Here is a 26,553-nt window from a genome sequence, read left to right as displayed (position 1 = left end):
TGGTCCTGGTGACTGGACCTTTTTTGGAACACCATTATTTTGGTCTTACTGAGATTTACTGTCAGGGCCCAGGTCTGACAGAATCTGTGCAGAAGATCTAGGTGCTGCTGTAGGCCCTCCTTGGTTGGTGACAGAAGCACCAGATCATCAGCAAACAGTAGACATTTGACTTCGGATTCTAGTAGGGTGAGACCGGGTGCTGCAGACTGTTCTAGTGCCCGCGCCAATTCGTTGATATATATGTTGAAGAGGGTGGGGCTTAAGCTGCATCCCTGTCTCACCCCACGACCCTGTGTGAAGAAATGTGTGTGTTTTTTGCCAATTTTAACCGCACACTTGTTGTTTGTGTACATGGATTTTATAATGTCGTATGTTTTACCCCCAACACCACTTTCCATCAATTTGTATAGCAGACCCTCATGCCAAATTGAGTCGAAGGCTTTTTTGAAATCAACAAAGCATGAGAAGACTTTGCCTTTGTTTTGGTTTGTTTGGTTGTCAATTAGGGTGTGCAGGGTGAATACATGGTCTGTTGTACGGTAATTTGGTAAAAAGCCAATTTGACATTTGCTCAGTACATTGTTTTCATTGAGGAAATGTACGAGTCTGCTGTTAATGATAATGCAGAGGATTTTCCCAAGGTTACTGTTGACGCATATTCCACGGTAGTTATTGGGGTCAAATTTGTCTCCACTTTTGTGGATTGGGGTGATCAGTCCTTGGTTCCAAATATTGGGGAAGATGCCAGAGCTAAGGACGATGTTAAAGAGTTTTAGTATAGCCAATTGGAATTTGTTGTCTGTATATTTGATCATTTCATTAAGGATACCATCAACACCACAGGCCTTTTTGGGTTGGAGGGTTTTTATTTTGTCCTGTAACTCATTCAAGGTAATTGGAGAATCCAGTGGGTTCTGGTAGTCTTTAATAGTTGATTCTAGGATTTGTATTTGATCATGTATATGTTTTTGCTCTTTATTCTTTGTTATAGAGCCAAAAAGATTGGAGAAGTGGTTTACCCATACATCTCCATTTTGGATAGATAATTCTTCGTGTTGTTGTTTGTTTAGTGTTTTCCAATTTTCCCAGAATTGGTTAGAGTCTATGGAGTCTTCAATTACATTGAGCTGATTTCTGACGTGCTGTTCCTTCTTTTTCCGTAGTGTATTTCTGTATTGTTTTAGTGATCTCTCTCTCTCTCTCTCTCTCTCTCTCTTTCTTTCTCTCTCTCTCTCTCTCTCTCTCTCTCTCTCTCTCTCTCTCTCTCTCTCTCTCTCTCTCTCTCTCTCTCTCTCTCTCTCTCTCTCTCTCTCTCTCTCTCTCTCTCTCTCTCTCTCTCTCTCTCTCTCTCTCTCTCTCTCTCTCTCGTACCTGTGTGTAGGTAGAGCAGCTGGCCAGTGTTGTTCCTACACCTGTCACAAACCTGTCACCACCACTAAGACAACAGGCAGCAAGTTAACCAGGGCTGTTCTCAGAGTTGTTACACACACAGCAGAGCAACATGCTAGCTCAGAACGCTTACAGAACCCTCAGCCCTGTCCAGCATGACTAAACAACACACACACAGAGACACACACCGACACACACATAATGACACACACAGACACACACATAATGACACACACAGAGACACACACAGACACACACACATAATGACACACACAGACACACAGAGAAACACACATAATGACACACACAGAGACACACACAGAGACACACACAGAGACACACACATAATGACACACACAGACACACACAGAAACATACACACACAGAAACACACACATAATGACACACACAGAGACACACACATAATGACACACACAGAGACACAGAGACACACACAGAAACATACACACACAGAGAAACACACATAATGACACACACAGAGACACAGAGACACACACATAATGACACACACAGACACACAGAGAAACACACATCATGACACACACAGAGACACACACAGAGATAAAAAGACACACACAGAGACACACACATAATGACACACACAGACACACACAGAAACATACACACACAGAGACACACACATAATGACACACACAGAGACACAGAGACACACACAGAAACATACACACACAGAGAAATACACATAATGACACACACAGAGACACAGAGACACACACATAATGACACACAGAGACACACACAGACATACTGTAGAGACAAACACAGATACCCACAACGAGACACACACACGCACACACTTATAACAACAGCAAGATTAGAACACCTCTACAAAGCGCACACACACACTTAATAGAAATGAACAATAACCCCCCCCCCTCCAAACACACACACACTTAATAGAAATTAACAATGACCACCCCCCCCCTCCAAACACACACACACTTAATAGAAATTAACAATGACCACCCCCCCCCCTCCAAACACACACACCCTTAATAGAAATTAACAATGACCCCCCACCTCCAAACACACACACACTTAATAGAAATGAACAATGACCCCCCCCCCTCCAAACACACACACACTTAATAGAAATTAACAATGACCCCCCCCTCCAAACACACACACACTTAATAGAAATGAACAATGACCCCCCCCCCCCCTCCAAACACACACACACTTAATAGAAATTAACAATGACCCCCCCCTCCAAACACACACACACTTAATAGAAATTAACAATGACCCCCCCCCCCTCCAAACACACACACACTTAACAGAAATGAACAATGACCCCCCCTCCAAACACACACACACTTAATAGAAATGAACAATGACCCCCCCCCCTCCAAACACACACACACTTAATAGAAATTAACAATGACCCCCCCCCCCCTCCAAACACACACACACTTAACAGAAATTAACAATGACCCCCCCCTCCAAACACACACACAATTAATAGAAATGAACAATGACCCCCCCTCCAAACACACACACACTTAATAGAAATTAATAATGACCCCCCCCCCCCCTCCAAACACACACACACTTAATAGAAATGAACAATGACCCCCCCTCCAAACACACACACACTTAATAGAAATTAATAATGACCCCCCCCCCCTCCAAACACACACACACACACTTAATAGAAATGAACAATGACCCCCCCCCCTCCAAACACACACACACTTAATAGAAATTAATAATGACCCCCCCCCCCTCCAAATACACACACACTTAATAGAAATTAACAATGACCCCCCCCTCCAAACACACACACACTTAATAGAAATTAACAATGACCCCCCCCCCCCTCCAAACACACACACACTTAATAGAAATTAACAATGACCCCCCCCCCCCCTCCAAACACACACACACACAGGGCCCTCTTAAAGATGGGCTTATTGTTGCAGCTCTAAAGGGGATTCTCCAAACTTGAGATGGTCTCCCTCTCAGCAGGCTTGAATCAGTAGGCTTACCACTCCATTATACTGACTGGAGAAACGGCTAAGCTGTTACATAACACCCCAGGTCAGAAAAATGGGTCTACCTAGTGTGTGTGTGTGTGTGTGTGTGTGTGTGTGTGTGTGTGTGTGTGTGTGTGTGTGTGTGTGTGTGTGTGTGTGTGTGTGTGTGTGTGTGTGACTGTATACTAGACTAGAGGTATGCCAGGGTTAGACAGACATTAAGATAACACCCATCATATGAACTAGAGTGACTTGGGGTCATGGCTTAAAGGCTAAGGGTCAGGACACCTGCTAACAGGAGAGAGAGAGAGAGAGAGAGAGAGAGAGAGAGAGAGAGAGAGAGAGAGAGAGAGAGAGAGAGAGAGAGAGAGAGAGAGAGAGAGAGAGAGAGAGAGAGAGAGAGAGAGAGAGAGGGAGAGAAGGCGAGAGAGAGAGAGGTTAGGGAGTATTTATAAGGATATGACAGGCTGCTCTCCAGTCATAGAGGATGTCTTTATGCCCATCTCTCTAATAATGTAAGAGCTGTTGGCTTTTCCCAGAAAATCCCAATGTTTAACCTACAGATTGGACCGCATTCCATGTTTTCCCATTTAAGGTGAGGGAGGGCTGGGACGGAGAGATAAACAGAGAGATCAGGACGACAGTGATCCAAAAACCAACCAAGCTCACGACTGAGTACACGCACGTGCACGTGTGTACGCACGTGCACAGACACTAGAGGATTAGAGAGTGTGAGAGAGAGAAACAGAGAGAAAGAATATACTCCCCACTTCCCCCATCCTCTCCCAGAAGACACTGTTTGATATACAGTACCAGTCAAAAGTTTGGACACACCTACTCATTCAAGGGTTTTTCTTTATTTTTTACTATTTTCTACATTGTAGAATAATAGTGAAGATATCAAAACTATAAAATAACACATGGAATCATGTAGTGACCAAAAAAGTGTTAAACAAATCAAAATATATTTAATATTTTAGTAGCCACCCTTTGCCTTGATGACAGCTTTGCACACTCTTGGCATTCTCTCAACCAGCTTCACCTGGAATGCTTTTCCAACAGCCTTGAAGGAATTCCCACATATGCTGAGCACTTGTTGCTGCTTTTCCTTCACTCTGCGGTCCAACTCATTCCAAACCATCTCAATTGGGTTGAGGTCGGATGATTGTGAGGTCATCTGATGCAGCACTCTCTCACTCTCCTTCTTGGTCAAATAGCCCTTACACAGCCTGGAGGTGTGTTCGGTCATTGTTCTGTTGAAAAACAAATGATAGTTCCACTAAGCACAAATCAGATGGGATGGCGTATCGCTGCAGAATGCTGTGGTAGTCATGCTGGTTAAGTGTGCTTTGAATTCAAAATAAATCACAGATAGTGTCACCAGCAAAGCACCCCCACACCATCACACCTCCTCCTCCATGCTTCATGGTGGGAACCACACATACAGAGATAATCCGTTCACCTACACTTTATCTCACAAAGACAAGGCGGTTGGAACCAAAAATCTCAAATTTGGACTCCAGACCAAAGGACAGATGTCCACCTGTATAATGTCCATTGCTCGTGTTTCTTGGCCCAAGCAAGTCTCTTCTTATTTTTGGTGTCCTTTAGTAGTAGTTTCTTTGCAGCAATTCGACCATGAAGGCCTGATTTACGCAGTCTCCTCTGAACAGTTGATGTTGAGATGTGTCTGTTACTTGAACTCTGTGAAGCATTTATTTGGTCTGCAATTTCTGAGGCTGGTAACTCTAATGAACTTATCCTGTGCAGCAGAGGTAACTCTGGGTCTTCCTTTCCTGTTGCGGTCCTCATGAATGCCAGTTCAATCATGGTGCTTGATGGTTTTTGCGACTGCACTTGAAAAAACTTTCAAAGGTCTTGAAATTTTCTGGATTGACTGACCTTCATGTCGTAAAGTAATGATGGACTGTTGTTTCTCTTTGCTTATTTGAGCTGTTCTTGCCATAATATGGACTTGGTATTTTACCAAATAGGGCTATCTTCTGTGTGCCACCCCTACCGTGTCACAACACAAATGATTGGCTCAAACACATTAAGAAGGAAATAAATTCCACAAATTAACTTTTAACAAGGCACAACGGTTAATTGAAATGCATTCCAGGTGATTACCTCATGAAGCTGGTTGAGAGAATGCCAAGAGTGTGCAAAGCTGTCATCAAGGCAAAGGGTGGCTACTTTGAAGAATCTAAAACTTAAAATATATTTGGATTTGTTTAACACTTTTTTGGTTAATACACGATTCCATTTGTGTTATTTCATAGTTTTAATGTCTTCACTATTATTCTAAAATGTAAAAAATAGTAAAATAAAGAAAAACCCTTGAATGAGTAGATGTGTCGAAACTTTTGATTGGTACTGTATGTGATCAGGAGAGGGTGATAAGTGACAGTGTTTCCATGGTGACCCATCATCAGACACATGCTAAACAGACAGCCTACTCTACTGTGGAAGTGTTTACATCAATGATAGTGCTACTACACCAGCATTACTATCAACCTACACCAGCATTACTATCAACCTAGACCAGCATTACTATCAACCTACACCAGCATTACTATCAACCTACACCAGCATTACTATCAACCTACACCAGCATTACTATCAACCTACACCATTACATTACATTTACATTTAAGTCATTTAGCAGACGCTCTTATCCAGAGCGACTTACAAATTGGTGCATTCATCTTATGATATCCAGTGGAACAACCACTTTACAATAGTGCATCTAACTCTTTTAAGGGGGGGGGGGGGGGGGGGGGGTTAGAAGGATTACTTTATCCTATCCTAGGTATTCCTTAAAGACCAGCATTACTATCAACCTAGACCAGCATTACAATCAACCTAGACCAGCATTACTATCAACCTAGACCAGCATTACTATCAACCTAGACCAGCATTACTATCAACCTAGACCAGCATTACTATCAACCTAGACCAGCATTACTATCAACCTAGACCAGCATTACTATCAACCTACACCAGCATTACTATCAACCTACACCAGCATTACTATCAACCTACACCAGCATTACTATCAACCTAGACCAGCATTACTATCAACCTACACCAGCATTACTATCAACCTACACCAGCATTACTATCAACCTACACCAGCATTACTATCAACCTAGACCAGCATTACTATCAACCTACACCAGCATTACTATCAACCTACACCAGCATTACTATCAACCTACACCAGCATTACTATCAACCTACACCAGCATTACTATCAACCTAGACCAGCATTACTATCAACCTACACCAGCATTACTATCAACCTAGACCAGCATTACTATCAACCTACACCAGCATTACTATCAACCTACACCAGCATTACTATCAACCTAGACCAGCATTACTATCAACCTACACCAGCATTACTATCAACCTAGACCAGCACACACACTTGATCTTTAAGTGGGTGTATATTTTTAAGTGTGTGTCTTAATCTCCTGTAGCTGTATGTTTGTGTGTGTGTGTGTGTGTGTGTGTGTGTGTGTGTGTGTGTGTGTGTGTGTGTGTGTGTGTGTGTGTGTGTGTGTGTGTGTGTGTGTGTGTGTGTGTGTGTGTGTGTGTGTGTGTGTTTGTTTATTTGTGGGTGTCTGCCTGTCTGTCTGCCAGTGAGTAGTCTAGCCCAAATGCCTATTTGTGTCCGGAATTATTTCTACAGGTGGCTGGGTTCCCATTATTCGCCTACCTTTGTGCATGCCGGTGTACTTGTCCTTTATCACCGTCAGCTCGTAGATCTTCCCGAACTGTTCAAAGATCGGTTTGAGGTCCTTCTCCTCTAGATTCCGAGGAATCTGCCCCACGAACAGCTTGATCGCGTCGGCTTCCTTCATCGGGACACAGCGAGGAGAACGACAGGCGCTCTGCGGGGTTCGAGGTGAGAAGAGCGGGGTGAGTGCGAGCAGAGTCGTGGTCCTCTGGAGAGGAGCGACCAGAGCTGGAGGGTGTTGGAGGAGAGAAGGAAAAGGAGATGGACATAAAAACAAGATATGTAAATGTGTTATTTTCTTTTTTTCACAATATAGAATAATCATTGATTAATTGAATGAAACCAAATCAGTATTTTTGGATGAATTCTCATATCTTTACAATATAAGCCTATTGACACAAACAATGGCACTCGCGCCTCTCATAAAAACAATTATGCAAATGATGATCAGCCAATCAAAAAATAATTAAGACATTTAAATTGCCATAAAACAGAAATTAAAATTAAATATCAATAAAACGGATATATTACCTTTAGGACGTGAGAGTGTTCGGAGCCCCTGGGGAAAGGAAAATATATGGTTTAGACGGTAGATGAGCACTGTAGAGCGGCTGTGAGCGGTTTCTTTGTTTGGCCAGCTGTAGGTTACATACACTCATTGGATGTCAACGTATGGGGGCTCATCTCTTTGTCCGCCCCGGCTCAACATACACACAAAACACACACAAAACACATGCGCACAAAAACACAATATGGAGCTTTGGTCTTAAAAATCCTACCGATTTCAAGAGATCCTTCACTCCACGTTGTAAAATAATCCCCAGAGTAATTTGAGATTATTTTGTTTATTTTTCCACGTTTTGCCGTGGCGTTGTTGTCTTCAGTGCGCGTCTCCTGTTATCCTCCCTCGGGGAATAGGAGGCTCAATGCGATTCGTTCTCCGCTCTTTGTGCCAATCGCTCCCTCTCCCGGTTTCGAATCCGTAACAGATCAGTGGAGTTGCTGCTCCCGTTAAGGTCTCACGTCTTGGCAAGCGATCATCAGATCACATATCCTCAACCCGGTGCCTTGGTGATCCGTTATTTGCTCTATCCTCTCGTCACGACTCTTGGCAAATCCGGTAAATCCAGTCACTCTCTGAGTACTGCCCTGTCTGTTAGAATAGTCAAATTTCTGCAATAATTAGGCTACAAGGCTATATTCTTAAAAACTATTTCCGCAGCAACCAGCTATTGATAAATCCAGCAGTCCATTTATATAGACATTTAAGGGCTAACACATATATTAAAAAATACTTATTAATATCTAACGTTTCCCTCCCGCGCTACCCCTCTTTTCCCTCAGTGTATAGGCTACCGTTGCTTTTGACGTCGTCTGCCGGTGTCTCCCTCTCTCTCTATCCTGCCCTCCCTCCCCCCGCTCCCTCGAGCGGTTGACAGGCTGTGACGTAAAAGGCAGGGACCGTCAAAAACTCTACTCCAACCTTAAAAAGAAAACCCATTTTATTTTTCGTAGGCTTAGCCTACACCTTTTAGCCCTGAAAGTAGCATATAGGGAACACTGTGGAATATATATGGACAGCTATTTCAGTTATCAAAACCAGGATTAGTCGACAATTTGTATAAGCCTTTTCAAACAAGCTTTGACTATGTCTACGTTAGTGTCCAGTGTGTGTGTGCTCGTGGACGGTGCCTGTAGTTCTGGAACGCCGTGTTGCCTATTGTTCTGGCCGCGAGCTCTGGCCGTGGTGCTGAAGCCTGCCATACTACCAGCGCGCGCGAGCGGCGTCACGACTACAGCTGCGCACACAACACACACACGCCAGCCTTGAGGTTGCCCTAACCAGTTCTCTTCTGCGTGTTGAACAAACGCTAAATTCGTAATCATATCCATGATGTGCACAAATAGGCTAGCCTAATGTGCGAGAGAAAGGGGAGAGAGCGAAAATAGAGAAGAAGATAGGCCTATACTACAGACTACACTGATCTAACAGTATGACTTAACCTACAATAATACACCGTCGTATCAGCCTACTGAGGGAGGGATCCTCACCGCTCTGATACAGACAGGCACAGCAGACCTCATCTGTCCATGGTCCTGAACCAAGATATTTACAACCTTCATCAAACTATGAAGCTTTTTAACCCATCTTTATTGCTGGTGGGGTTCTCTTTGGTCTCTTTCGGGTGTGTGTTTGTTTTTTGCTTCTGCCACCCCCCTCGCGCTTGAGGAGAGGAGTCAGAGAGTTCAGGGTAATTTACTCTGAAAGGTCACCATCTGCCTCCCACCACCTCATGCCCCCCTCTCCCCGCCTACTGCCCCCCACCGTTATATATCGTCAGTTCACACACGCGGGGTCTATACCAGGCACAAGCCGCTGGACGGCACGCGCGGCCTACCCCGGGGATCTACACCGTATCACTGAGCGTAGCTGTAGGCAACAGCACGAGCATGCATGAGGAACTGATGCTCGGGCTTCTTTCATGGTGGTGTCAGAACTGGGGGCTTTTCGGTTTCTCTGTCGTCTGTGGAGTAGGCCTAGGGCTAGAATAGGGCGAAATTGCCCCCTATAGATCCTGATTTACGGTCAGTTTAGCATTTATACCCAGAATGGTGTCGTTTGTTCGTAGAGGAAACGTTAAGATGCATGAAGTCATATTAAGCTTGCTTGAGTTATTATCACAACACAAACTAGTCTATTCTGAACAAGGGAAGACAAGTCGGCTACAGCTTTACAAGCACACAATACCGCCACCTGGCCACTGTTGAGGATATGAAGGTCTACTTTATTACAATGTACTGTAGGTCTCAGTGGACATTTAGGCCTGCTAATTGGGGGAAAGAAAAGTGCACAAAATAGAAAAAGGCTAACTATTTTCTGGTTTCAGTTTTTATTTCAAATTAAGTTTGTGATAGCATTTTCCACACACTCGTTTGCCTTTTTCAAAATAATACAACATCCATATACTTCTACGCAATAACTTCTGATCATAAACTCTGACATGGTAGCAACAAAGGGAATTTGCTACAGCTCCTCTTAAGAAAAAAAATAAATTACATGTATTTTTTATAATAGATAAATTACTATCCTTTTTTTCAGACTTTTTAATATAAAACTTTTTGTTTCGACTAAAAACGATTTAAAACATGAAAATGACATTCACAGATAGACTCATACAAGAATACACCCACGGCTGCATACTCACACAAATAAACACAAATAAGCAACTTCACAGAGACAGGAAGACAAACACACACCATCCAAGGGTCGCAAAATATAATTTGTTCTTCTTAATATGATGACTGAAAAATATGAATACTTTTATATGAATGTATGCATACAGTTAACATATACAGTATGCCTAAAATTCAAATCATACCACAATATAGGAGATATTTATGTATATGTATATTAAGTATATGTTCACACAGAAATATAGACATACAAATATAATATTGACTGACAAATATACACATCGTTCACCTGTGGAGTGTGTGTTCGTGTGTCTGTATGCTGTAGACGTAACATACAGTAGTAACATGTTACAACTATGTCAAGGCATAGGGGCAATATCCGTTAAAATGAGCTTTGTTTAAGTCCAAGACAGAACCCTTTTAAACATTTTCAGTAAAAACACAAATTAGTTAGGGAGATGTTACTTGCTACTGTCACAACTTGCTCCTTTGGGAGCTAAAGGCCCAGTGCACTCAAACACGTGATTTACCTGTGTTTTATATATCCTTCCACACTATGAGTTTGGAATAATACTGTGAAATTGTGAAAATGATGATAATGCCATTTTAGTGTAAAAGCTGTTTGAAAAGACCGCCTGAAATGTCTCCCTGTTTTGGTGGACTTTTGGTCTGCATGGTGACATCACCAGTTAGTTAAGAGACCAACAAGAGAAATAGTTTCAAACCTCTCTGCCAATAACAGCTACAGTAGTTTTCAGTTTCCTAGCAAAATTCTTGCTTGAGAAATTGCTCTTTGCTAAGAAGTTATTTTGTTTCTTTTTGACCATTTTAATTGAAAACAATCACAGTAAGGTACTTAATTGTTACCGAGAAAGGATTTGATATTGAGATAAAAACAGCTGAATTGGACCTTTAAGACAGAGCTTGCTCTTCAGCATATTGTGGCAAATGCATTTCTGAAAATGAATGCATAAATTAATACAATGTTATTTCAATTGAACATATTGATGGGTCAGATGAAACAATTGAAATGTCTCAGGTAGTGGTATATTTTCTGTATGTAGCAGAGGTGGTTGGGTGTAACCTTGGCTGAGACCTGAACACTGGTATTAGCTCTCAGGGGTAATGCCTTGGCTTTAGTTCAGTGGGCTAACAGTCGTGAGGGCACAGGTTGGATACCTGGACAGTCACCAATAGACCATACAGTCGTTTCATTCTACCCCTGCTTGTTTTCATATTGGGGGCGTTCTCAGGTTATGGACATCTCTCCACTATTGTTCTTTAAAAACATTTTACATTTTGGTATGTTTTCACCAAATGTTGATGATGCTGTATAAACACTGAGGAGACATTTAAAATAGTTTTTTGGCATATAGAACACAAACATAGAAAACATACATCATAGAAACTTCCAGCAGGTTTCACACTGCTATTGGGTTATACCTTCTGGGTCCCATCTATCCATACTAGCATACTACATAGTATGCATGGACAATACTTCACCTCACACTAAGTAGTATACAAGTTTGGCTACTGGGACAGAGCTCTGGACCCAGGTCCTGGGTGTACATACATCATCCACAGCATCTCTCAGCCATAGAAACAGAAAGAGTGGACATAGAAATCAGATATGTTCCATATTATGGAGCTCTGTACAATGTCATTGGGACTTTTTTTGCATATGCAGATAACCCATAAAATGTAAGAAATGTAGTAAGTAACAAATTAACTCACATTCCAAAACATCCCTTCTATAAAGGCTGTACATCTGGCCCAGAACACAATTCAATCCCCACTTTATGTGGTAATATATCCACTCTACCCACTCCATTTCTATGGTTTGATCATTTCTATGGTAACCTGCGCTTTGACTTCTAACCCCTTAAACCCTGACCCCTGGCTGACCTCGGCTGGAAGCCTGTTATTGGCTGGTCAGTGCCTCTTGGCCCGCTGAGCACTCTGGGTACATGAGGCGCAGCAGGCAGTCTTGTAGTAGGAGTAGACACACAGTCTGGCCTGAACCACCATCACACAGTTATGACGCCGGTCCCTGCAGTTCTCATCTACAGAGAGAGTAGAGCAGAGGAGAGGGGGAGAGGGAAGAGTGGAGGGGAGGAAGAGAGGGGGAGAGGGAAGAGTGGAGGGGAGGAAGAGAGGGGGAGAGGGAAGAGTGGAGGGGAGGAAGAGAGGGGGAGAGGGAAGAGTGGAGGGGAGGAAGAGAGGGGGAGAGGGAAGAGGAGGAGAAAGGGAAGAGGAGGAGAGGAGAGGGGAAAGAAAGGGTTAGATTTCAAATCTCACAAGCAACACACACTCACACATACTGTACAGTGCCTTCATAAATTATTCACACCCCTTGACTTATTTTGTTGTTACAGCCTGAATTTAAAATGGATTAAATTGAGATTTTGTGTCACTAATCTACACACAATACCCCATAATGTCAAAGTGGAATTATGTTTTTACAAATGTTTACAAATCAATAAAATATGAAAAGCTGAAATGTCTTGAGTCAATAAGTATTCAACCTTTTTTATGGCAAACCTAAATAAGTTCAGGAGTAAATATGTACTTAACATGTCACATAATAAGTTGCATGGACTCACTCTGTGTGCAATAATAGTGTTTAACATGATTTTTAAATGACTACCTCATCTCTGTATCCCACACATACATTTATTTGTAAGGTCCCTCAGTCAAACAGTGAATTTCAAGCACAGATTTAACCACGAAAGCCAGGGAGGTTTTCCAATGGTTCGCAAAGAAGGGCACCGATTGGTAGATGGGTAAAAAATCAAGCAGACTTGAATATCCCTTTGAGCATGGTGAAGTTATTAATTACACTTTGGATGGTGTAGCAATACACCCAGTCACTACAAAGATACAGGTGTCCTTCCTAACTCAGTTGCTGGAGAGGAAGGGAATCATTCAGGGATTTCACCATGATGCCAATTGAGATGTTAAAACAGTTTAATGGCTATGATAGGAGAAAACTGAGGATGGAGCAACAACATTGTAATTACTCCAGAATACTAACATAAATCTGAAAAGAAGGAAGCCTGTACAGAAAAAAAATATATATACATTCTGTTTACAATAAGGCACCAAAGTAATACTGCAAAAAATGTGGCAAAGATATGTTTTGGGCAAATTCAACACAACACATAATTGAGTACCACTCTCCATATATTCAATCATGGTGGTGGCTGCATCATGTTATGGGTATGCTTGTCATCGGCAAGGCCTCTGGAGTTTTTTAGGATAAAAATAAACTAAATAGAGCTAAGCACAGGCAGAATCTTAAAGAAAAACCTGGTTCAGTCTGCTTTTCCAACAGACACTAGGAGATGAATTCAGGAAAAATATATACCTTTCAAGGCCAAATATACACTGGAGTTGCTTACCAAGACGATACTGAATGTTCCTGAGTGGCCTAGTTACAGTTTGACTTAAATTGGCTTGAAAATCTATGGCAAGACTTGAAAATGGCTGTCTAGCAATGATCAACAACCAACTTGATAGAGCTTGAATAATTGTTTTAAGAATAAATGGGAAAATATTGTACAATCCAGTTGTGCAAAGCTGTTAGAGACTTACCCAGAAAGACTCACAGCTGTAATCACTGCCAAAGGTGATTCTAACATGTATTGACTCAGGGGGTTGAATACTTATCTAATCAAGACATATTAGTGTTTTATTTTCCATATATACAATTATTATTATTTATTTTTTGCAGTGACATTACAGAGTATTTTGTGTAGATCATTTATAAAAAATGACAATGAAGTCCATTTTAACTCCACTTTGTAACACCACATGTGGAAAAAGTATTTTCTGAAGGCACTGTAAACATACAGTACGCACACACACACACACACACACACACACACACACACACACACACACACACACACACACACACACACACACACACACACACACACACACACACACACACACACAGACACACACACACACACACACACACACACACACCTGCGACCTGTGGACTGCAGGGTATGGTATTGCAGAGCTGCTCCTGGTCAGGTTTGTCTGTAAGGGAGCATTCTGGGCTGTGCTGTTTGTCAGGTGTGAGACACCGTACTTCTCTGATCTGTTGCCCCTTACCACAGGAACGAGAGCACTGAGGGAGAGAGATAGAAGAGGAGAAAGAGAGAGGAGGATGGTCAACATCTTTCTCGTGATCAACAACCAACTGCAATTCAAGGTCGTAATTATGTTCTCTCTCCTCCTGCTCTCCTCTCCTCCCTCTCTCCTTTCCTCCCTCTCTCCTCTTTCTCTCCTCCCTCTCTCCTTTCCTCCCTCTCTCCTTTCCTCCCTATCTCCTCTTTCTCTCCTCTCCTCCTTCTCTCCTCTCCTCCCTCTCTCCTCTCCTCCTTCTCTCCTCTCCTCCCTCTCTCCTTTCCTCCCTCTCTCCTCTTTCTCTCCTCCTTCTCTCCTCTCCTCCTTCTCTCCTCTCCTCCCTCTCTCCTCTCCTCCCTCTCTCCTCTCCTCTCCTCCCTCTCTCCTCTACTCCCTTTCTCTTCTCCTCCCTCTCTCCTCTCCTCCCTCTCTCCTCTTTCTCTGCACTCCTACTTCTCTCCTCTCCTCCCTTTCTCCTCTCCTCCCTCTCTCCTCCTTCTCTCCTCTCCTCCCTCTCTCCTCTCCTCCCTCTCTCCTCTCCTCCCTCTCTCCTCTCCTCCTTCTCTTCTCTCCTCCCTCTCTCCTCTCCTCCTTCTCTCCTCTCCTCCCTCTCTCCTCTCCTCTCCTCCCTCTCTCCTCTACTCCCTTTCTCTTCTCCTCCCTCTCTCCTCTCCTCCCTCTCTCCTCTTTCTCTGCACTCCTACTTCTCTCCTCTCCTCCCTTTCTCCTCTCCTCCCTCTCTCCTCCTTCTCTCCTCCCTCTCTCCTCTCCTCCCTCTCTCCTCTCCTCCTTCTCTCCTCTCCTCCCTCTCTCCTCTCCTCCCTCTCTCCTCTCCTCCCTCTCTCCTCTCCTCCTTCTCTTCTCTCCTCCCTCTCTCCTCCCTCTCTCCTCTCCTCCTTCTCTCCTCTCCTCCCTCTCTCCTCTCCTCCTTCTCTCCTCTCCTCCCTCTCTCCTCTCCTCCCTATCTCCCCTCCTCCTTCTCTCCTCTCCTCCCTCTCTCCTCTCCTCCTTCTCTCCTCTCCTCCCTCTCTCACCGCGCTCCACTCCGTAGTAAACCACTGAGGCTGACATGCTTCCATCGCACACGTCTGCACCGAGGGAGGCTTTTCCAGCTGGGCACACTGGCTGATCGGTGCCACTTTGAAATCTGTCCCCATCTTCTCCACACAGATGATGTCCCTTCGCTGAGTTCCATTCCCACATGGAGCGCTACACTGGAGGAGGGAAGAGAGGGAGGAGGGCGAGAAAAGAAGCAAGGAGTGAGAGGGAAGAGAGGCAGGAGAGGACAAAAGACGAGAGGGAAGAGAGGCAGGAGAGGACAAAAGACGAGAGGGAAGAGAGGCAGGAGAGGACAAAAGACGAGAGGGAAGAGAGGCAGGAGAGGACAAAAGACGAGAGGGAAGAGAGGCAGGAGAGGACAAAAGACGAGAGGGAAGAGAGGCAGGAGAGGACAAAAGACGAGAGGGAAGAGAGGCAGGAGAGGACAAAAGACGAGAGGGAAGAGAGGCAGGAGAGGACAAAAGACGAGAGGGAAGAGAGGCAGGAGAGGACAAAAGACGAGAGGGAAGAGAGGGAAAACATTACATTTTCTTCCTATTCATCTGCCATTACAGTACTATGCATTTCTTTTTATATGTAAATATCTATCCATCCATTCCAAAAAATAATTATTGAATTGAAGTGACGGATTATATTGGTAACAGTATTGATCGATGGCTGCCACACCCCCTGCTCCTCTTACCTGACCCCAGTGGCTACTGTACCACATGTAGGTGGGAGCACACGGACCCCCGTTACACGCCTTCATGTCCGCCGGTTTGTCCCCCAAACACTCTCCTCCCTCTCTCCCTCCACGGGTCAGACACAACACCTCTCTCCTCTGAACCCCTGGACCACACGGGGCTGAACACTGAGAGAGAGAGAGAGAGAGAGAGAGAGAGAGAGAGAGAGAGAGAGAGAGAGAGAGAGAGAGAGAGAGAGAGAGAGAGAGAGAGAGAGAGAGAGAGAGAGAGAGAGAGGTATTAGAGAAGTTAGTGTATTGATGTAGAATGAGCATGTACTGTATGTGTGTCCGTGTCCCTATGTCTGTCTGTATGTCTGTGTGTGTGTGTGGGTGTAGTACTCACAGTGTTGGACCAGCCAGTGAAGTACCAGTTGGTTACACAGGGCCCCATGTGACAGTCCTCACTTCCTTGTGGGCGGAGCCTGGTGTTACACTCCTTGTCATTCACCACACTGCCATGGTCACTGACACAGCGAACATTACGAGTTCTCTTCCCCATGCCACAGTCCACTGAGCACTGTTGAGTTCAAATGAGAATGTTAGGAAAACCTAGAGTAGAACAAAGACATTGGAAAACAGGATGGATCACAACCTATAGACGTCAACACACATTCTCATAAAGGTCAAACTAAGCACACATACACCATTCCCCAGTGTGAATATTAACATACCCCCCTGCCACACACTCACACACACACTTTCTATACTCACAGAGCTCCAGTCGGTGCCTATCTCCCAGTGTGAGCAGAGTCGTAGCTGGCAGGACTGGGTGAGGTCAGGTGGGGTTAGGTTGGAGCAGCGTTGTGGTTGAACCATGGTGGAACGGTTCCCAAAGCTCTGTCTGCACTGAAGCTGTCTCTGCTGTACTCCCATACCACAAGACACACTGCACTCTGACCATGAGCTGGCCTCGAAGCTACACATACACACAGACACACACAGACACACACAGAGACACACAGAGACACACACACAGAGACACACAGAGACACACACACAGAGAGACACACAGAGACACACACAGACACACACAGAGACACACACGCAGAGGAGAGGGAGATGAGGAGAGGGTTAATACATATATACACTAGACACTATGATTATTGCTTATGGCTGTTCATAGATCCACACACTCACAATGCTGGGCAGGGGTGTGTGTTGCAGGACTCCTCCTCAGGGGAGAGTCTTGTTGCTGAGTCACACTTCCTGTCTGGGACTTCCTCGTCAGTATGGCGGTTAATACACAGGATCGCCCTGTACTGGGACCCTGAAACACATCATCCTCATCACCACCACCACCATCATCATCACCACCACCACCATCATCATCACTACCATCACCATCACCATCAGTACCCTGTAATGCAGGGTTCCTCGACTGGGGGCCCAGGGGCCAAATTTGGCCTGTGGCTGATTTTCTGAGTCCACCCCCCATTTTTATTTTATTGTTGGACATAAAAGACTGTAAAAACACCAGAAAAACAGCTCCAATTGATTTCAATTTTTAAAATCTGTTCAAATTATTCCTACGCATAATAGAGAGATACTGTATTTGTGATTGTATACAAATATAAGCAAGGTTAGAAATTATGATGTTTTAGTCAAATATTATATCTGTTGGGCTTCTTAAGGTCGATTATGTTCTGACCCCCTGACCATCCGCTCAAGAAAATATCGTCCCGCAGCTGAATCTAGTTGATGATCCCTGCTGTACTGGGAGCCTGGTAGGAAAGTTATAGGATGAATCTAGTTGATGATCCCTGCTGTACTGGGAGCCTGGTAGGAAAGTTTTAGGATGAATCTAGTTGATGATCCCTGCTGTACTGGGAGTCTGGTAGGAAAGTTATAGGATGAATCTAGTTGATGATCCCTGCTGTACTGGGAGCCTGGTAGGAAAGTTATAGGATGAATCTAGTTGATGATCCCTGCTGTACTGGGAGCCTGGTAGGAAAGTTATAGGATGAATCTAGTTGATGATCCCTGCTGTACTGGGAGCCTGGTAGGAAAGTTATAGGATGAATCTAGTTGATGATCCCTGCTGTACTGGGAGCCTGGTAGGAAAGTTATAGGATGAATCTAGTTGATGATCCCTGCTGTACTGGGAGCCTGGTAGGAAAGTTATAGGATGAATCTAGTTGATGATCCCTGCTGTACTGGGAGCCTGGTAGGAAAGTTATAGGATGAATCTAGTTGATGATCCCTGCTGTACTGGGAGCCTGATAGGAAAGTTATAGGATGAATCTAGTTGATGATCCCTGCTGTACTGGGAGCCTGGTAGGAAAGTTATAGGATGAATCTAGTTGATGATCCCTGCTGTACTGGGAGCCTGGTAGGAAAGTTATAGGATGAATCTAGTTGATGATCCCTGCTGTACTGGGAGCCTGGTAGGAAAGTTATAGGATGCGTTCGAGCTGATCACTTTTGTCAAGTCATTGACGAGGTCACCGCCGCCTTTCAAAGTGTGTTGCCTTATTGGGATAAAAATGGTCAGACTTGATGCCTACATGTCAACTACATGACCTCTACAATCACTATATGTGATCGAAGGTCATGAAGTTTTGACTGCAGCGACTTCAATCTTCTGCAGTTGCTCCTTACCAGCAGCAGCCTGCAGTCATCTCCTGCATTGTGGGAGGCTCTATCGTCAACCAATCATTAGAGGGCTTTTGTTTGACCCACGCGAACGGGACCAAAAACGGGACTGAAACAGGAAGCAACTTTGCCGCTTTCAAAGATGATCTATTATATTGACAAGATAGTCGAGTGACCGCTCTAACAATGGAAATACTGTCCTTAATGATTTGAAGGCAGGCGAGATCAGGTGGGACCATTCAAGCCAATGAGAGGGCAGATATGTGTGTGAATAACAGGCACAACTAATGTGCATCCACTTATATTAGTACATTTGTAACAGCTTAAACATAAACATCATGAAACTTGTATTCTATTAAATAAGCCTCACTTAATTCGACACTCTCTCATAGACCTCGATACAAATAAGAGCTTATCTCACGTGGACAGATTTTGGGTAGAGTAAATTCGATCGCTTCGCCTCTTCCTCTCTGCAGGGATTCATATGTATACAGTGGATATGTACAAATGAATGTGATATTTGAGTCTCTCTCTCCCCAATTGATAGTACAATTTACACACATATATTTAGAGTTTGTGATTGTGTGATATGGGGATCGACATGACAAAGAAAAGCTTTTATAAACAATGAACCCTGCCATGTTACACTGAGCCTTGCTGTTCCCCTTTCTGCTGTAGCAGACGCACCTCCCCCGACCTCACTTCTCCACTTTCAGCTACAGTCGGTTGCTTTAGTCTTACCACACAAACGCACCCATAAACTGTCTCATTCTAACAGCTCCAAGGAAATCACTGTTTCAGTTCAACAGTGTTCCACTTCCCTTGAATAACCACAAGAGGGAGATGTAACACAGCAAGCCCCTGAGAAGTATGATGAAGTTGTTGCCATTAGACACTGATCTAAGGCCAGTTTTGTGTTTTCCCTCCTTATGGTAAAGGTCAGGATTTGGGAGCATTTTGCTGAACCTAGAACTGTATCAGCAGGAAAATTCTACACACAGCGAACTATGATTATAGGCACACACATGCACGTGCACGCCCAAACACACACACACACATATACACATACATACCCACAGTCCAAGTATTTTTTAAACTCTGACCTTTGCCACAGGAAGCAGTACACTCAGTGAGCCCGCCCCTCCTCCATACGAAGGGTGACTGGGTGTCGAGGGGCAGGTCGGTACGAGGTGGGATTCGAGCATTCCGATTGGGTACCGAGCCTCGGGGGCGGGAGCTCACAGCTGTCCATCTGTCTGCGGAAGAAGAGGAGGAGGAGGAAGATGATGAAGAGGAGATGGGGGGAGGAGGGATAGGGTCTTCCACTGTTACAATGAGAGAACCTGAGAGCGAGAGAGAGCGAGAGAGATAGAGCGAGAGCGAGAGATAGAGAGTTAGAGAGAGAGAGAGAGAGAGAGAGAGGGAGAGATAGAGAGAGAGAGAGAGCGAGGCAGGGAGAAATGGAAGGAAGGGAACAAATAAAAACAGAGAGAGAGTGAATCACTTGTTCGAGCTGATGATGTAAAAATGATGTCATTTTTAGTTTCAGACACACCCTCTCACTTATCTCACCCCTCTTGCTCCCCTTTCCCTAACCCCTCTCTCCCTCTCGCCAAACTTTTCTCCCCCTCACCCCTGGCCTTCAATTCCCTCCCCCTGCTTCTCTCACCCTTATTCACTCACCCCCCTTCTCTCACCCCTACCCCTATCCCCTCACCCCTTGCCACACCCACACATCTAAAGTACACTATTTATTTTACCTTTATTTAACTAGGCAAGTTAGTTAAGAACAAATTCTTATTTTCAATGACGGCCTAAGAACAGTGGGTTAACTGCCTTGTTCAGGGGCAGAACAACAGATTTTTACCTTGTCAGCTCGGGGATTCAATCTTGCAACCTTCCGGTTACTAGTCCAATACTCTAACCACTAGGCTACCTGCTGCCCCACTACTCAGACTCACTGTCTCCAGTCTGGCTTGGATTAGTTCTATTTACTGTCAATTACATCTAGAGAGATGATATATCATTCCTTAACATTAGACACATAATACATCTTTATTCATAAAGGACAGTAACAGAGAACAGAGTGTGACATCATCCCATGCTACTTCCTGGTCCTATTCCCTGACAATATACTTCCTGGTCCTATTCCCTGACGATCTACTTCCTGGTCCTATTCCCTGACAATCTACTTCCTGGTCCTATTCCCTAACGATCTACTTCCTGGTCCTATTCCCTGACGATCTACTTCCTGGTCCTATTCCCTGACAATCTACTTCCTGGTCCTATTCCCTGACAATCTACGTCCGGGTCCTATTCCCTGACGATCTACTTCCTGGTCCTATTCCCTGACGATCTACTTCCTGGTCCTATTCCCTGACGATCTACTTCCTGGTCCTATTCCCTGACGATTTGACCTGTCACTATCACACAGCTTTATTCTGAACACCACGGGAAAATAACAGGGGGAAGAGGAGAAAAGAGGAATGTCAGACTCACTAGTGTCTCTCAGGGGTGCCCTCCCTCCATCCCTCGGTCGTTCCCTCTCTACTTCTCTCTCTCTAGGCCTCTCTCTTTCTCTCTCTTGCAGCCTCTCCCTCTCTTCCGCTTTCTTTTCTGTTGGGATGTAGAATTCATAGTCGATCCCTGGATTCTGCCTATGGAAGATGATCTGGAGAACGACAGAGAGAGAGAGAGTAGGAGTAAGAGGGAGAGAGAGAGAGAAGGAGTAAGAGGGAGAGAGAAAAAGGTGAGAGGGATAGAGAAACAGATTTCAAAAGGGGTGCAATGTGAGGTAGAGATTCCAGAGGTTGTCTACATGTAATCAGCTTCACTCTGCATTACATGGGTCTGTGATGGCAACATTTAATCTTCACATTTTTTATCTTTATAACCACTATTTTTCATATTTTTTCATATATATTTTTAAATAGAACTAATCTGTTGTTTTAAATACAGGTGAATCCATAGAGATGAAGCTGGTCTGTTTCCAGGGAGAAGTTGTTCTAACTTTATCACTCAAAGCCCTCTCTCTCCCACAGCTAGGTAGACCTCAGAGGTATGCTGCATCTCTTTAATCAAATCTTAGCCTGGGCCTGGTGTTGGTGTTATTAAATCTTAGCCTGGGCCTGGTGTTGGTGTTAGTAAACCTTAGCCTGGGCCTGGTGTTGGTGTTAGTAAACCTTAGCATGGGCCTGGTGTTGGTGTTATTAAATCTTAGCCTGGACCTGGTGTTATTACATCTTAGCCTGGGCCTGATGTTGGTGTTATTAAATCTTAGCCTGGGCATGGTGTTGGTGTTATTAAATCTTAGCCTGGGCCTGGTGTTGGTGTTATTAAATATTAGTCTGGGCCTGGTGTTGGTGTTATTAAATCTTAGCCTGGGCCTGATGTTGGTGTTATTAAATCTTAGTCTGGGCCTGATGTTGGTGTTATTAAATCTTAGCATGGGCCTGGTGTTGGTGTTATTAAATCTTAGCCTGGGCCTGGTGTTGGTGTTAGTAAACCTTAGCATGGGCCTGGTGTTGGTGTTATTAAATCTTAGCCTGGGCCTGGTGTTGGTGTTATTAAATCTTAACATGGGCCTGGTGTTGATGTTATTAAATCTTAGGCTGGGCCTGGTGTTGGTGTTATTAAATCTTAACATGGGCCTGGTGTTGATGTTATTAAATCTTAGCCTGGGCCTGGTGTTGGTTTTATTAAATCTTAACATGGGCCTGGTGTTGGTGATATTACATCTTAGCCTGGACCTGGTGTATATGTTATTAAATCTTAGCCTGTGCCTTGTGTTGGTGTTACTAAATCTTAGCCTGGGCCTAGTGTTGGTGTTATTAAATCTTAGCCTGGACCTGGTGTTGGTGTTATTAAATGTTAGCCTGTACCTGATGTTGGTGTTATAAAATATTAGCCTGGTGTTGGTGTTATTAAATCTTAGCCTGGGCCTGGTGTTGGTGTTATTAAATCTTAGCATGAGCCTAGTGTTGGTGTTATTAAATCTTAGCCTGTACCTGGTGTTGGTGTTATTAAATCTTAGCCTGTACCTGGTGTTGGTGTTATTAAATCTTAGCCTGGGCCTGATGTTGGTGTTATTAAATCTTAGTCTGGGCCTGATGTTGGTGTTATTAAATCTTAGCATGGGCCTGGTGTTGGTGTTATTAAATCTTAGCCTGGGCCTGGTGTTGGTGTTAGTAAACCTTAGCATGGGCCTGGTGTTGGTGTTATTAAATCTTAGCCTGGGCCTGGTGTTGGTGTTATTAAATCTTAACATGGGCCTGGTGTTGATGTTATTAAATCTTAGGCTGGGCCTGGTGTTGGTTTTATTAAATCTTAGCCTGGGCCTGGTGTTGGTGATATTACATCTTAGCCTGGACCTGGTGTATATGTTATTAAATCTTAGCCTGTGCCTTGTGTTGGTGTTACTAAATCTTAGCATGGGCCTAGTGTTGGTGTTATTAAATCTTAGCCTGGACCTGGTGTTGGTGTTATTAAATCTTAGCCTGTACCTGATGTTGGTGTTATAAAATCTTAGCCTGGTGTTGGTGTTATTAAATCTTAGCCTGGGCCTGGTGTTGGTGTTATTAAATCTTAGCCTGAGCCTAGTGTTGGTGTTATTAAATCTTAGCCTGGGTCTGGTGTTGGTGTTATTAAATCTTAGCCTGTACCTGGTGTTGGTGTTATTAAATCTTAGCCTGTACCTGGTGTTGGTGTTATTAAATCTTAGCCTGTACCTGATGTTGGTGTTATAAAATCTTAGCATGGGCCTGGTGTTGTTGTTATTACATCTTAGCCTGGACCTGGTGTTGGTGTAATTAAATCTTCACATGGGCCTGGTGTTGGTGTTATTAAATCTTAGCCTGGGCCTGGTGTTGGTGTTATAACATTTTAGCCTGGGCCTGATGTTGGTGTTATTAAATCTTAGCCTGGGCCTAGTGTTGGTGTTATTAAATCTTAGCCTGTACCTGATGTTGGTGTTATTAAATCTTAGCCTGGGCCTGGTGGTGTTATTAAGTCTTAGCCTGGGCCTGGTGTTGGTGTTATTAAATCTTAGCCTGGGCCTGGTGTTGGTGTTATTAAATCTTAGCCTGTACCTGATGTTGGTGTTATTAAATCTTAGCCTGGGCCTGGTGGTGTTATTAAGTCTTAGCCTGTACCTGATGTTGGTGTTATAAAATCTTAGCCTGGTGTTGGTGTTATTAAATCTTAGCCTGGGCCTGGTGTTGGTGTTATTAAATCTTAGCCTGGACCTGGTGTTGGTGTTATTAAATCTTAGCCTGGACCTGGTGTTGGTGTTATTAAATCTTAGCCTGGGCCTGGTGTTGGTGTTATTAAATCTTAGCCTGGACCTGGTGTTGGTGTTATTAAATCTTAGCATGGGCCTGGTGTTGGTGTTATTAAATCTTAGCATGGGCCTGGTATTGCAGTTATTAAATCTTAGCCTGGACCTAGTGTTGATGTTAATAAATCTTAGCCTGGGCCTGGTATTGGTGCTATTACATCTAAGCATGGGCCTAGTGTTGGTGTTATAAAATCTTAGCCTGGGCCTGGTGTTGGTGTTATTAAATCTTAGCCTGGGCCCAGTGTTGGTGTTATTAAATCTTAGCCTGGGCCTGGTGTTGGTGTTATTAAATCTTAGCCTGGGCCTGGTGTTGGTGTTATTAAATCTTAGCCTGGACCTGGTGTTGGTGTTATTACATCTTAGCTTGGGCCTAGTGTTGGTGTTATTACATCTTAGCCTGGGCCTGGTGTTGGTGTTATTAAATCTTAGCCTGGGCCTGGTGTTGGTGTTATTACATCTCAGCATGGGCCTGGTATTGTTGTTATTACATCTTAGCCTGGGCCTAGTGTTGGTGTTATTAAATCTTAGCCTGGGCCTGGTGTTGGTGTTATTAAATCTTAGCCTGGGCCTGGTGTTGGTGTTATTAAATCTTAGCCTGGGCCTAGTGTTGGTGTTATTAAATCTTAGCCTGGGCCTGGTGTTGGTGTTATTAAATCTTAGCCTGGGCCTGGTGGTGTTATTAAGTCTTAGCCTGGGCCTGGTGTTGGTGTTATTAAATCTTAGCCTGGGCCTGGTGTTGGTGTTATTAAATCTTAGCCTGTACCTGATGTTGGTGTTATTAAATCTTAGCCTGGGCCTGGTGGTGTTATTAAGTCTTAGCCTGTACCTGATGTTGGTGTTATAAAATCTTAGCCTGGTGTTGGTGTTATTAAATCTTAGCCTGGGCCTGGTGTTGGTGTTATTAAATCTTAGCCTGAGCCTAGTGTTGGTGTTATTAAATCTTAGCCTGGGCCTGGTGTTGGTGTTATTAAATCTTAGCCTGGGCCTGGTGTTGGTGTTATTAAATCTTAGCCTGGACCTGGTGTTGGTGTTATTAAATCTTAGCCTGGGCCTGGTGTTGGTGTTATTAAATCTTAGCCTGGACCTGGTGTTGGTGTTATTAAATCTTAGCATGGGCCTGGTGTTGGTGTTATTAAATCTTAGCATGGGCCTGGTATTGCAGTTATTAAATCTTAGCCTGGACCTAGTGTTGATGTTAATAAATCTTAGCCTGGGCCTGGTATTGGTGCTATTACATCTAAGCATGGGCCTAGTGTTGGTGTTATAAAATCTTAGCCTGGGCCTGGTGTTGGTGTTATTAAATCTTAGCCTGGGCCCAGTGTTGGTGTTATTAAAACTTAGCCTGGGCCTGGTGTTGGTGTTATTAAATCTTAGCCTGGGCCTGGTGTTGGTGTTATTAAATCTTAGCCTGGACCTGGTGTTGGTGTTATTACATCTTAGCTTGGGCCTAGTGTTGGTGTTATTACATCTTAGCCTGGGCCTGGTGTTGGTGTTATTAAATCTTAGCCTGGGCCTGGTGTTGGTGTTATTACATCTTAGCTTGGGCCTAGTGTTGGTGTTATTACATCTTAGCCTGGGCCTGGTGTTGGTGTTATTAAATCTTAGCCTGGGCCTGGTGTTGGTGTTATTACATCTAAGCATGGGCCTGGTATTGTTGTTATTACATCTTAGCCTGGGCCTAGTGTTGGTGTTATTAAATCTTAGCCTGGGCCTGGTGTTGGTGTTATTAAATCTTAGCCTGGGCCTGGTGTTGGTGTTATTAAATCTTAGCCTGGGCCTAGTGTTGGTGTTATTAAATCTTAGGCTGGGCCTGGTGTTGGTGTTATTAAATCTTAGCATGGGCCTGGTATTGCAGTTATTAAATCTTAGCCTGGGCCTGGTGGTGTTATTAAGTCTTAGCCTGGGCCTGGTGTTGGTGTTATTAAATCTTAGCCTGGGCCTGGTGTTGGTGTTATTAAATCTTAGCCTGTACCTGATGTTGGTGTTATTAAATCTTAGCCTGGGCCTGGTGGTGTTATTAAGTCTTAGCCTGTACCTGATGTTGGTGTTATAAAATCTTAGCCTGGTGTTGGTGTTATTAAATCTTAGCCTGGGCCTGGTGTTGGTGTTATTAAATCTTAGCCTGAGCCTAGTGTTGGTGTTATTAAATCTTAGCCTGGGCCTGGTGTTGGTGTTATTAAATCTTAGCCTGGGCCTGGTGTTGGTGTTATTAAATCTTAGCCTGGACCTGGTGTTGGTGTTATTAAATCTTAGCCTGGGCCTGGTGTTGGTGTTATTAAATCTTAGCCTGGACCTGGTGTTGGTGTTATTAAATCTTAGCATGGGCCTGGTGTTGGTGTTATTAAATCTTAGCATG

At 43.9% G+C, this 26,553-nt stretch overlaps 1 protein-coding gene and 1 long non-coding RNA gene across 4 annotated transcripts in view; both read right to left on the bottom strand.

Moving 5' to 3' along the window:
- The window catches only part of LOC139572313 (uncharacterized), an 11,157-nt gene extending 2,614 nt beyond the window's left edge, over positions 1-8,543 (bottom strand). Inside the window, exons 1-3 of the long non-coding RNA XR_011674376.1 lie at positions 7,932-8,543; positions 7,684-7,711; positions 7,132-7,380 (exon numbers count right to left, since the gene is read on the bottom strand). This is a non-coding gene — a long non-coding RNA (uncharacterized lncRNA). The remainder of the gene's footprint in view (positions 1-7,131; positions 7,381-7,683; positions 7,712-7,931) is intronic.
- A 1,483-nt stretch (positions 8,544-10,026) lies between these two features.
- LOC139572293 (thrombospondin type-1 domain-containing protein 4-like) overlaps positions 10,027-26,553 on the bottom strand; it is an 86,117-nt gene continuing 69,590 nt past the window's right edge. For 2 of the 3 annotated variants that reach the window (XM_071394954.1, XM_071394955.1), the window contains exons 9-17: positions 21,362-21,533; positions 19,966-20,205; positions 17,408-17,537; positions 16,982-17,186; positions 16,614-16,787; positions 16,229-16,396; positions 15,522-15,701; positions 14,341-14,488; positions 10,027-12,410 (exon numbers count right to left, since the gene is read on the bottom strand). In XM_071394954.1, the coding sequence (XP_071251055.1) occupies positions 12,280-12,410; positions 14,341-14,488; positions 15,522-15,701; positions 16,229-16,396; positions 16,614-16,787; positions 16,982-17,186; positions 17,408-17,537; positions 19,966-20,205; positions 21,362-21,533 (1,548 nt within the window). In that variant the 3' untranslated portion in view covers positions 10,027-12,279. The remainder of the gene's footprint in view (positions 12,411-14,340; positions 14,489-15,521; positions 15,702-16,228; positions 16,397-16,613; positions 16,788-16,981; positions 17,187-17,407; positions 17,538-19,965; positions 20,206-21,361; positions 21,534-26,553) is intronic. The other variant, XM_071394956.1, reaches the window with a different exon arrangement.

This window comes from Salvelinus alpinus, chromosome 4 (genome assembly GCF_045679555.1).
Source record: "Salvelinus alpinus chromosome 4, SLU_Salpinus.1, whole genome shotgun sequence".
NCBI lineage: Eukaryota > Metazoa > Chordata > Actinopteri > Salmoniformes > Salmonidae > Salvelinus > Salvelinus alpinus.
The sequence above is the reverse complement of the archived record's forward strand: the minus strand, read 5'-3'. Positions and strand labels throughout refer to the sequence as shown.